Below are 12,285 nucleotides of genomic sequence, written 5' to 3'. Positions count from 1 at the left end.
TTGCTGATCATTTGTTAGCAGTGTGGCTAAAGGCTAACACAGTTCAGTCAGTGAACTTGACTGATCTCTCATAGATTCAGTTAAGTTTCACTGTCAGCTGGACAAGTTTGTTTACTTAATCATTCGAATTTACACAGCAGATGACTCCTTGCTTGACTCAAACCGAGCGGAGCCAACAAGAATAAATCCATCTCTTCAGACGTTTGGTGACGCTATCAGTGATGCTAACATTATTCAGGGATGTTTTTGGTTGTGCCCCGTTAACCATAGCTAGCACTGGATAGGACACACTGGAAAAACTGGAAAGGAGAAGTCATAGTTACATACAAGAACACTTCGATACATTAAAATTGTTTCATGCAGGTGTGCTTTGTATGATTCATTACATCCTGGATTTGGAGGTTGCAGCAATGTGACCAATGAATAGTGGCATTATTTCCAAATCAGGATCTTTCACCATCTTGCAGGACCTACGTGAATATTATTAAATATGTGAACATTGCTAAGTATTGCTTTCCTAACAATCTTAACTGGTTTGCCCACTCTCTTGGTAATGTCTCATAAAATCTGACTTATTTTAGTCTTGATCGAGACTTGATTATTCCTAATCTTTGTTTGTTCTGGACTGCAGCTCTTAATGAATGATGTTAATCTTTGTGTGGCTTCAGAGACTGACAAATATGGACTTAATGTGAAATCGTGGACCTCTCTGTGGTGAAATATTTTTATACTGTGAATATTGTCTGTCTGCTGCTGAAAGCTTCATTTTGTTGGTGCGTGTATGTAAGAGAGAGAGTGAGAAATAGAGACACAAGTGGTCATATATGTTTTAAACTTCACTCCTCCAGTGATGAACAGAAAGCATGACGGAGGGAGCTGGAAGATGAAAACTTGTGTAACCCAGAATGTAAAAGGGTTGTTTCAGAGTCAGACAGATGGAGATACAATGCAGACCTGGTCGGGTGAAATGAGCAGGAATAATGTGTGTGCACTTAGATACACACTTGCATTTACTCAAGCTCAGTCTGCTTTTTGGTCCCATAAAACCTTTTTAGCACTGACTTTTCTGCATAGAGGCATTAGCTTGCAGATGGAAAAGGCAGCTTTGGAAACAGGCAATTGCATATTCAGTCAGATGTCAGCCAACCAATCTGAGTCATAGAATCCAGACAACAAACAGAATAAGAGATAATATACACAAGGCTGAACAGTTGTTTATTTCTAATGTCATTTTCTCCACTGTACTTGATATGTATCGAAACTGCTACTGTACATGCTCTTGGCTCATGTTTGTTGTGTTGTTCGGACGTAGAACTCAGACTTACCCAAAGAGGTGCAGACAATTGGCAGAAACTTTAGAAAAAGAAATGTTCGCTTATTGCGCTTTGCTACATTTTCTGACATTATTTTACGTTTAAGTAAATGTTACAGGAAGTGTGTATTGTAAATGTTTTTCTATAGTTTGTGTGTTGTTCCCAATCCCTGAGGACCAAATTAACCTACCTCACCTGTACCCTCAGCCTTCTCTGTACCTGCGCACACACACAAACACACAAACGCACACACACTATTGGGTGCTTTTTGTTGCGAAGAAAAACGTCAAACTCAACATGAGAAATCAGCTCAGTAAAAATGGTGGTGCTTATTTCTTAAGAATCTGAACTTCTGTAAAATTTAACCAAAATAAAACGTACTTCAATTGACTCATGGGTTCTGCCTTCTAACACACACACACACATCAGTAGGATATCTGTAGCTAGCTGTCTGTCCTTCTCACAGTTGGCTTTGTGTTTTTCCACTCTACCTCTTCAGTTCAGATGTACCGAGCTAACTCTCTGGCCTTTCACTGCTGCCTCTCTCGTCCTGTCCAAACATGTTTTAAGTTTCTCATGACCGACTCCTTACTGTCAGCTTGTCTGCCTGCATATCTGTTGTACATAGACTTTCTGTCCTATTCGATGACTAATCTGCCTCACATCTGCCTTCTGCCTCTCCTCCTGTAAATGTGCCCACGCTGATCTTTTTTTGGACCTACAGCGAACTGTCTGTACTCTTTGCAAGTCGTGACTGCTTACAAACATGACCGTTGTGCTTTTACCTCTGAATCGGACATTACAATGAGAGATGCTGTAGTAAACACTGTCATATCTCTCCTTTCAGCTGTTAGATATCTCATTCTTGTCTGTGATCATTAATATTAGTCCCCCACAGTGAGACATGAGGAAGAGGAGCTTTCCTTGCTCCTTGATTTATGATGTCATACAGCTTCAGAGTGGACTGCAGTCGCTTGAAAATATGACACTATCAATGGTGGTCCAAAAACATAATAATATTGTGAATTCTGAAACTTGAGTTGTATTTGCCTTTTAATTTATTTGCATTATTGCAGTTTAGGACTGTAATGACTTCTTTTACATGCAGTCTAATAAACTTTTTATAGACTTAAGAGCTTTTGTTATTCTGTTGATACCAGACTTGTGTGTTTATTCTTGCTACCTCACTTCACATTGGAAATCTCTGCAGTGCCATAAAATAAAGAACGACCAGAGACATTCACCTTCTTAATGCTTTGTGAAAATCAGTGAACAGTTACTCAGTCAAGACCAGATTCCCGATCGTTCCCGTTTCCGGCGGACAATGGCAGCTACGTCTTGTTTGAGTGTGGAGACGCTCTGTTCCAGCTGCTCCGAGAAGTCCCTCAGCAGACGACTCTGCTCGTCCACAAACAGCCTGAGCCCCAGCAGGTCAGACTCTTCCTGGAAACAGCAGGAACACAAGACCTCAAAACTAACCTCTACAGTTGACCATACACATGCACTGTATACTCCAGGGCTTAATATAGCAACTGACTCTTAACTGTGCTTGGTGCTTTTCCAGATATGTAACAAAAAAAAAACATGAATCATTACAAAAACAGGTGTCTGTGATTATAATACCTAAAAATGCCTGGTTTGCAGATGTTTCTTTTAAAGCTGGTTTTGTGGTGAAAACGGCTAAAAGAAAAGACGTTAATGAAATTCTCGGACTGTTTCGTCACATACCAAACATAGCCCACAGGAAAATCTTTGATTAAAGTAACCAAAGTAAGTAGATTATTTAAATCCTCAGCAGTTAATGTGGCGAGTTCACTGTAATCTTACTCAAACTTACTCAAACTAATGTGTGCCTGTTTGTGTATTGTTCTCTATAGACCACATCCATTATCAAAGGGTAAGCATGAACAAGGCCTTATTGTAGTAACGCTGCACACAGACATGGATACATACACTGGGCCTGTGTCTGCGCAGGCGCTGCAGCTGACCCCTGACTGAGGTCATGCTGTGGTAGAAAACCTTCAGAGCACGAGCAAACTCTGCATCACAGCTGGGACGCACCGAGCGACCACGCACACTCTCCCCACCTGACACACACGGAGAAACAGCTGTTAATTCCTGTCTGTAAACTACTCTGAAAAGTGACATCAAATGTAGTTTTAATGTGTGTTTAATTAACAACATATTGACCCCGATCTTGGTGTGGGTTATGTCTGTATTTCAGTTACCGTTCCTGGCTGTGTTGAGTTGTTCTCTCAGACTGTGATTTTCTTTTCTCAGTGAAGCATTAACACTCTTCAGTTCCTCCAAGTCCTGTTTAAGAGCTCTCACTGAACAGCTGAGATCTGCAGAGTCTACAGACTGCAACACACACACACACACATACACACATTTATATAATGACACCATGCCTGTGTACTAAAGTTGCTTGGAATTTCTCATTAAGTCGTACAGAAAAAATAAGTATGAAGACACAAATATTACTGAAGTCTCTGATTTTACAGTTCTACTGTCTAACAACTTGTCTTACAGTTAGGTAAATGCATAATGTATTATGTATCTCTTCCATAGTTAGAGTGCCAATATCCAGATTTAGAAACATGTCAAAGTGTACAATCATTCCTGACGCAGGAAATCAGACTCACTGCAGTGTCTGCTGGGTCTGCCTCCTCCATGATAAAGATGCCCTCCGTAGTCATCCTCACTCCCTCCAGAGAAGATATCAGGTCTGTACAACCCTCTGAAACAGAAAACCAACACCTATTTATATTAACGACTTGAACATAGTAATAACATGAAATGTTATGGAACACGAAGATGAACATTGGTGTTCACTCCGACTCATCTCTGCAAGTCTTAAGGCAGGGTAATATCTGACTGCTCTCATTTTCAGCTGCTGCTGTGAAATAAGAGAATACAACAGTGCGATGCTCTGAAATAAAGCATTCATAACTAACATCCAAAATATATAATGATGGCGAGTCTTGCTCAGTCATCCGTACATCTCTTCATGCTCACCTTGAAGGCCCCAGAGCTCCAGCACTACAGCGCTGCTCTGCAGGTAGTCCAGCAGACGTTGGGAGGTGTGGAGGGAGGCGAAGTGAACTCTGTGATCCAGCAGAGGGTTGACGTTGTGCCACACAGCCGGAGTATAGAGAGGCTGGCTGAAGTCAAATAACCTGAAACTGAGAGTCGGGGAAGAGGAAATAAGAACAAAGGAGAACGTAGTGTCTGGCCAAGACAGTAATATTCCCCATCTATCATCACACCACATGTCCAACCTACTATTATCTCCCATTTCATCTTCACGGAAAATGCCAAGCACATCAGAATGTATTATGTTACCAACAACTCTTGATGACCTGCATGTTGCCTGCACATGTTCCGCTGTATCTCGTCTTGACCTCCGGTTCCAATCATTTATTGTAGGAATTCTCTGTATACTCCCTGTATTTCAAACTCTCTTCAGTGCCTTCCATGCCTCTACATGTAGCCCCATATGACTCACCCAATTTGGACCCCTCTATTGCGGGCCTCTCTGATCCAGCGCAGGCCACAACACTGTTCCAGGACCAGCTGGAAGTCCAATCGTCGACCCAGTAACTCAGACGGGTCGATCATAATGTCGTCTTCACCCAGAGGGCTGGAAGGTGAGAAGGAGTATATATATATATATATATATATATATAGTATAGTATTATACAGTACAGTATATCTCTGTGTTTCTTAGGGTTATTTGCAATGTGTGTGTGTCCCTGTGTGTGTGTGTGTGTCTCATACAGTCCCGTGGAGGTGCAGGGGACCAGCTGTGCTTGTAGAATGGCCTCCTCTGTGCCCTCTGACCCCAGCACCTGACCAGACAGATTATCAACCATCACTGTGTGTTCTTCTACAGTACCACCTGACAATATTGTCAGATGGGTGTGTGTGTGTGTGTGTGTGTGTGTGTGTGTGTGTGTGTGCAGTATATCTGTGTGTGTGTGTACCTCAAGTTGCTCTTCCAGGGGGATGCGGAAGGCCAAAGACTGAAGCCAGAGGTGAGCAGTGCCCAGAAGCAGAGGCTCCACAGGATCCCAGAAGGGGTCTTTGTCTGTGGGTAACGCAGCAGTAGGCAGCCCCTCTACTCTCTAAGACCCAAAGACAGGTCCAACATAAAAGATAGTTATTGCTCTGAAAATTAAAACCTATTAATGATGAAGCTATCTTGTGTTGATTGTGCTGACATTGTACAAGTTTGTAAGTCAAGCTCCCGTTTCATCACTCTGCAGTCCCTCCCATGTGGAAAAGCACTGTGAGATAACTCTCTATGAATATATGTTAATGTGAGCATAGATAAAGCATACATCTATGATTGTGAATCCCCTCTCCTGCCCCTTTCACTTATGTTTTCTCTCTTTTCTCCATTCATTTATTTAAACAAACTTAACAAACTCATAATACATGCCTGCAAATCTCAGCAGCTACTTGTCAACTGCCTTTTTGCCATTTTTACTAAGAAGATTTCTTTACAGTTTGTACAATACGTTTGTTTCACTTGTAGCCTGTGCTGAGTCTTTTTCTTAGGCTTGCTGATTATCTACAAAATAAACCAAGGGATGGCAAAAACGTTTTGTAAATGGTCTCTTACTACATTTTGAAAAACATAAGCAACGTTCTTTCCATTGAATTACATCATCTCTGCTCTTCTCAGCCTGGTGCTGCTGGTAGACTTCCTCCATCAGGAATTTACGGTTCACAAACTTAGCCTTGGACCACATCCATACCTGGGGAGGGAGACTGAAAGTAGCTTGGACAAAAAAACACAAATAGAAGACCTGAACCCAAATTTAAATTTAAATTGCAATTGTAAAAAAAAAAGCTTATGGGACAGAAAGAAAGGTCAACCTGTTTTCTTCCTATAGAGGTGACTCTGACAACGATCTCCTTCTCCAGATCATGGCCTTTTGAATCTGACAGCGCCAGATTCTTGATCTCCACCTTAAACTCCACGCCCTACAAACATGGCAGAAAGTAAAGAGCAGGAGTTTATTAATTGTTAAAAAATAACCATTACCATATACCTGATTTGCAACATAACTGCCTCCAGCAAGAACATATTAACCAGAAAAAGTATGAGTGAATCTGTGTGTTACCTTGTTCAGCTCCTGGCTCATCTGGTTGGCCTCGGCCACCATGGGCATCAGTTTGATGAAGTCGTAGAAGACGGCCAGCAGACTGGGGTCAGTCTGACTGGAGCCGGCGGCGGACTCACCTAAACAGAGACACATAAATAATATCTAACAAGTTTCCTTCCAAAAATAAACCTCCTTTACTTCCAGCTACTGATCTTCCAGCTCACCCAGGTGGATGCCCTCAGCAGCAGCCAGCTCAGACTGGAAGTAGTCGTAGTCGTAGCGGCTCCAGTCATCCCCGCCCCTCTCAGAGGGATAACCAATGAACAGATAGGTACAGTTGGAGCCGAGAATGAGGCGGTCCTAGAGGGAGGCAAAAGATAGAGAGAGAGTGTGTGTGTGTGTGTGTACTGTAACAAACATGTCACACAGCCGTATCATAAAGTTTGTGTGTGTGTGTTGAGACCCACCAGGTGCTGCAGCTCAGTTGTCTGGGAGACGGCATTGCCGTTGACAATGACCTTTGACCCTGCCAGTGGAGTCAGTGTCACCCGGCGCTGTTCGTTCCTGAACACAGCATGACGCTCCTGGATCCTGACACACAAAAACACACATACAGACACTTGCATCACAACATTACTTCAAGCCTCCAGACAAGCCTACACTCACACACAGATCATTTTCTTCACTTGAGGGTCACAGGGCTTGCAGCCTCTCCCAGCATGCACTAGGTGGAATGAAGGGAAACACCGGGAACAAATCCCCAGTCAATTACATGACATTTACTTTTAGACATCATGTATTGACTGTGTAGTGTCTCTAATCTCACTTGACTTGATTTGTGATGTTCTGTTGTTCCCTGATGTGTGATGTGATGAAAACTCACCCTAAGCCCTTGATAGGGATGGATCTTGGGGAAGTGTCACACAGGCCGATGTCCCATTCACCTGGAACACAACACAGTGTTAATGAGCGGCGATGAACACGCTGACAACTGTAGCGACGGATCTGTCAGACTGCTGCTGGGAAGTGAGACACTCATCTCAGTACAAAGCGAGAGATACAGACAGGCGTACCCTCCTGAATGAAAAGCTTGACCACCCCCGACAGCTGAGCGTCCTCATTGATGTTCAGGATGTAGGGATGCATCTGCATCATCCTCCTCTCCTGACAGTGAGGGACAGAGAGACATCATGAATGGAAATAGCAGACAGTACAAAGATGTAATGTAGATGTACTAAACCTTAACCAAGTGCATTTACGTTTTGTGCTTTTCTGAAGTTAATCTGACACTACAGAAACTCCTGAATGTGTGCATCTCTGATTGTGCATTTGGATGTTTGTGTGTGTGATGTGTGTGTATACCTGTGTGATGTTAGCATACTGTTGCTCCCAGTCCTTCAGCGCCTCCTGCAGGTGTTGTTCCCACAGAGTCTGAATGGCTCTGATCTGGAGCTCATTGTGGGTCAGCAGCTGACGAAGCTCCTCTGAACACACACACACACACACACACACACACACACACACACACATTGAACTCTCTTACCCTCTCCTGCTGAATTCTCTTCTATCATAAGAGTGGGTCTCACTGGTCTCGTCGTTGGCTCTGCGTCCCTCCTGGCCCAGCCGACTCAGTCGTTGCAGCAGTCTGGCGTTCTCGGCCTTAAGCTCTTTGACCAGACGCTCAGTGGGGCTCTCGTTCACCACTGCTCGGTTCTGGATGCGCTTTGCCCTAAAGAGGTGAGGGAGGCAGGGACACAGCGAGTGAGGGGTGTGGGTGGGGTACAGTTAGAGTAGAGGAAGTGAGTGAGAAGGCCGAGAAGAAAGAAAAGACAGGGGAAGGGAAAGGATAGGGAGACAGGCAGAAATGACAATGAGTGGCGTGTGTGGTTTTTTATCATGGCGGCAACCTGCTGAGTCAGTGATGGGTTACACTGCGTTATGGTTTGTTGTACCTCTCAGCATAGCGCAGAGTTGAGAGAGACTCCTCGTAGCAGATATCAGCAGGGCTCAGCGTGGCAATCTTGAAAATTGATTTATTATCATTGCAAAATTAGAATTAAGCCAGTACATAATGCAGCATCAGTACGTGCTAGCATCATTTTCTGTTACCATGACAGTGCGACTGTTGCCTCCCAGCGCAGACTGCAGCAGCTTGGTGAGGACTGAGTCTCTGTAGGGTATATGGACAACCTTCCTCCCCACCGCCACATCAGCGAGGGAGCTGGAGGAGAAGAGAGGATGCGACAAATACTGAGAAAACCAAACTGGATGAAAACTAAATCTAACTGAACACACCAGGCCCACCTGATAACGTTGCCCAGGGTGGTGAGGCTCAGGTTGATGGCTGTGCCCTCTTTCAGTCTGTCTGCCTCCGACCCCGACGACCGCTGACGCTCACTGCCAGCCAAGTCCACCAAGTTAATGTTGGACTGCTTTGTGATGCTCTCTTTGGAAAAGATCTGACAGCAGGTCACAGTAATGTCAACAACAAAACCTGAAGGGACATGAAGACAGTGTTTCTGACATATATATATATAAATATATATATATATATATATATAAAGAGAGAGAGATGTGTGCTCTAAGAGTGAAAACTGAAACACAGCAAGTGGAGCCACTCGCCTGTTTGAGCTGGAGGATAATGAGCATGTGCGAGCGACTGCTATTGGCGTTCATGTGAGTGGCAGCGGTGGTTCGGGTCCTGGTCCCCTGTTCCATCAGCTGCTCCACCTACATTTTAACATCACACTTCAACATGATTCCAGATACAACACAAACAGACACAACACTAGCACAGCACCCAGAAGGCTATCTGAAACATCCCTCAACAGTCCTTGTAGCTCTTAATATGATTACAAAACTGTCAGGACACTGAGGCCTCAAGCTGTACATTTTATTTTGGTAATTTTAAATAAATAAAGCTTATTCCAGCGGAGGACTCTCAGCTCATAGAGTTCATCCATCCATCTCTGTACCTGTGCTGCGCTGTCACATGGGACTGTTCGGAGGCCCTCCACATAAAAGCCTCTTTGCTGCTCCTCTCTGACTCTGAGCCCCCCCGGAGCACGAGACCCTCGAGACAGCAGGTCCACCACCTGGACAAAGAGAGGAGAGACAGGGAGGGAACGCCGGTCATCTACCAAAGCAGTAATTTCTGAATCAATGTAATATCCAGAGATAGAAGAGATGATACACAAAAAAGACAAAATGACAGTAGCTGCTTTTTCCTTCTTACCTGTTCATTATAGATTTCCAACATACTGAAAAAGACCTGCGTAGACATCAAGAATGAAGACATTTAGAATTACATATACTTTACATACATGATGTGCTAATCAATCATGATGACCCGAAACAGCCACACACACACTCTTCACCTGACACTGTCTGGTATCCTGGTTTTCTCTCATGGCCTGAAACAGTCGGTCACAGAGTTTAGGAACCAGGCCTTTGTTAGGCCCGTAGCCCACCATCGAGTAACTCTTTCCTGAGCCGGTCTGCCCGTAGGCCAACAGTGTGGCATTGTAACCCTGCAGACATAATTTCAAGACACTCACTATAAGAACAGATCTAGACTGAACAGACAGTTTAAACCAACTAGCACATAACAAAATCTGCAGGTGCAAAAAACACTGAGCTTTGTGATTAAAGATCCAGTTAAATATATGATGATTGCTACCTGCAGTGCGTTCTCCAGGATCCCCTCTCCTAGGTCCTGGAAAACACTGTCCTGAGGACAGATGATATTTTGTGAGCTGCAAACCTGTAAGCCAGTATTGATCAAACTCTGCACATCTCTCACTGCAGGTGTTCTGTCTGGAAAGTCTACATTCATACTGTGTGGATCATCTTCTCCCATGCACTCTGCTTGTTGTGTAGGGCTCACAATGTTCTGTTGGTTGTAATAAATGTACCAACTCTTTGCCTGTTCTACCAGGATGCCTTGGAGCTGACCTGGTCAGCGTATCGTCCTCCGGGCTCTTCGGGCACATACAGGCCGCTGTGGTCTCGCGTGAAGCTGCTGTGGGACCAGTAGGCATAGTCGAAACTAAACAAACGACGGTTCTGGGAGTCACGCGGGTCCTGGATGGTGATGGAGCTCGAAACCATGGAGACGATACAGCGGCTGCCCGCATCCCTCTCTCTCTGAATGGAGGAAGGAGGATGGGAGGAGGAGAAAACGAGGCTGGGAAGTTTTCATGACCACATTTCATTTGCATTTCTAGGAAAATGGGTGCAAGTGAAAGTAAAAGGCTGATATTTAATTCTTCTTTAGAAGGACAAAGAGAATGAAGAGATCTGTCAACAGCATTGTATAATTAATCTGATAATTTAGTGTAAGAATAGGTAAGCACTTAATATCTGCTTTTTCACCAGATCCATTCTTTTTCTTCTGAGCTCCCCCAGGCTTCACGACATCCACCCCCACCAGCAGACCAGATCATTTTCAGTGGTTTTCCACATAATTAACCAGCTTTTCATTAGATATGCACTTTGTTCAATCCTAAAACAAAGGTTACCTGAAGGCTACTGGAATTTCCATCTGACTTACTTTCTCAGGGTGCAGTTGCAGAAAGTCTATATGGTCTTTGTAGCTTTTTCCTTCCTCAATCATTTCATTTTCAGTGGTTTTACACAGGCTTTGCACTCTAACAAGCCTCCAAGTTAAACCCAGTCTGTGCGTGTTACTATCTTAGAAAAGTAATAAATGTGTATAAGAAAAATCATGCAGTTTTTGTGAACAAACTGGAGCTGCCTTGCTAAGACTTAATATTTGCTGTAATATTTACTCTAGTTTATGAACACTAATAATACTATTAACTATTACAAACATGATTCTCATGTCGAGGCATTCTCTGCTATTTTTACCTTTGAACTTGGTAGGGTCCATCAGTGTATGTATAGTATATGCAGTATATAGTAATATGTCAGTGAATGTGATACCATCAGAATACAGGACATTGTAATACATATACATTAAGAAGACATCAGGCAAATAAATAACAAGGAAACCGTGTAAAACAAGAAAAGATGATCCTGTATTCACTGACCTTGTTGAACGGTCGGACTCTGACGGCCACTTTGACACAGTCCTTGCAGTGCATGTCTGAGGCTTTAGCTCTCATGGTGCAGCAGGCAGGTATATCAGCACAGGAGACCTGCAGACTGAGTGATCTGCTCCCTCACACAGAACAACGCAGGGCTGTGTCGAGTTACATGGACACAATCAGGTCAGTGTGACAGGTGGTGTCCATATTAGCCTGTTAGGAAATGCCTCATGAGGTCTGACTGAAAACATGATGGAGAAAACATTCTGTTTACTTGCTGAACGAAGGATGTGATGTGATCTAACCGCTAGAACTAAAACAGACACAGCTACAGACTAAAATTAAATATTAACTAGCTGTATGATTAGTGATCAGTTATTTAATAACACTTAGTGATCATCAACATTTAATTTAGGAAGAAATAACATGCTTTTAATGAGCTTCAGCCTGGGGTTTTGTTAGTGAAGTGGAGCAGTGGAGATAAGGCCAGTTTCACTTTCAGCTCGTCTACAATCATTAATTATAGAAGAGACAGAGAGCTGGGAAACAGAAGAGTCAAATTTAAACAGAGCAGTTACACGTTTACAGCTACATTCATGTCAATATTTCAGTGACTTTCTTTAAAATCAAACTTCAGCCAGACAGAAAATTCTGATATTAACCACATATAAAAAAGGAAGGTGATGAAGTTGGATGCATGTTTGATATGTGAGGCACCAACAGGAGGAGCTCTCAGCTATTTGTGAAGGATAGTTAAGAGGCCTGTAAATTCTTTCAGTGGTTCACTGCACACCTGGGACAGACAGGAAA

At 43.4% G+C, this 12,285-nt stretch overlaps 1 protein-coding gene across 1 annotated transcript; it reads right to left on the bottom strand.

The window, feature by feature from the left end:
• Nucleotides 1-2,348: 2,348 nt before the first annotated feature.
• kif28 (kinesin family member 28) lies at nucleotides 2,349-11,682 on the bottom strand. The gene is given in 29 exon segments (XM_070910456.1): nucleotides 2,349-2,756; nucleotides 3,267-3,400; nucleotides 3,542-3,674; nucleotides 3,959-4,053; nucleotides 4,332-4,498; nucleotides 4,822-4,956; nucleotides 5,094-5,164; nucleotides 5,300-5,440; nucleotides 5,984-6,076; nucleotides 6,198-6,305; nucleotides 6,446-6,564; nucleotides 6,652-6,787; nucleotides 6,895-7,018; nucleotides 7,311-7,371; nucleotides 7,501-7,591; nucleotides 7,790-7,911; nucleotides 8,014-8,156; nucleotides 8,380-8,447; nucleotides 8,537-8,648; nucleotides 8,732-8,886; nucleotides 9,050-9,157; nucleotides 9,403-9,522; nucleotides 9,663-9,698; nucleotides 9,805-9,957; nucleotides 10,107-10,157; nucleotides 10,382-10,573; nucleotides 11,479-11,571; nucleotides 11,574-11,646; nucleotides 11,648-11,682. Coding segments are annotated over 29 exon segments (3,228 nt in total). The 3' UTR covers nucleotides 2,349-2,597.
• Nucleotides 11,683-12,285: the final 603 nt, after the last annotated feature.

The sequence above is a fragment of the Enoplosus armatus genome, chromosome 1 (genome assembly GCF_043641665.1).
Source record: "Enoplosus armatus isolate fEnoArm2 chromosome 1, fEnoArm2.hap1, whole genome shotgun sequence".
NCBI classification, from domain to species: domain Eukaryota; kingdom Metazoa; phylum Chordata; class Actinopteri; order Centrarchiformes; family Enoplosidae; genus Enoplosus; species Enoplosus armatus.
This window is presented reverse-complemented; position numbering and strand designations above follow the sequence as displayed.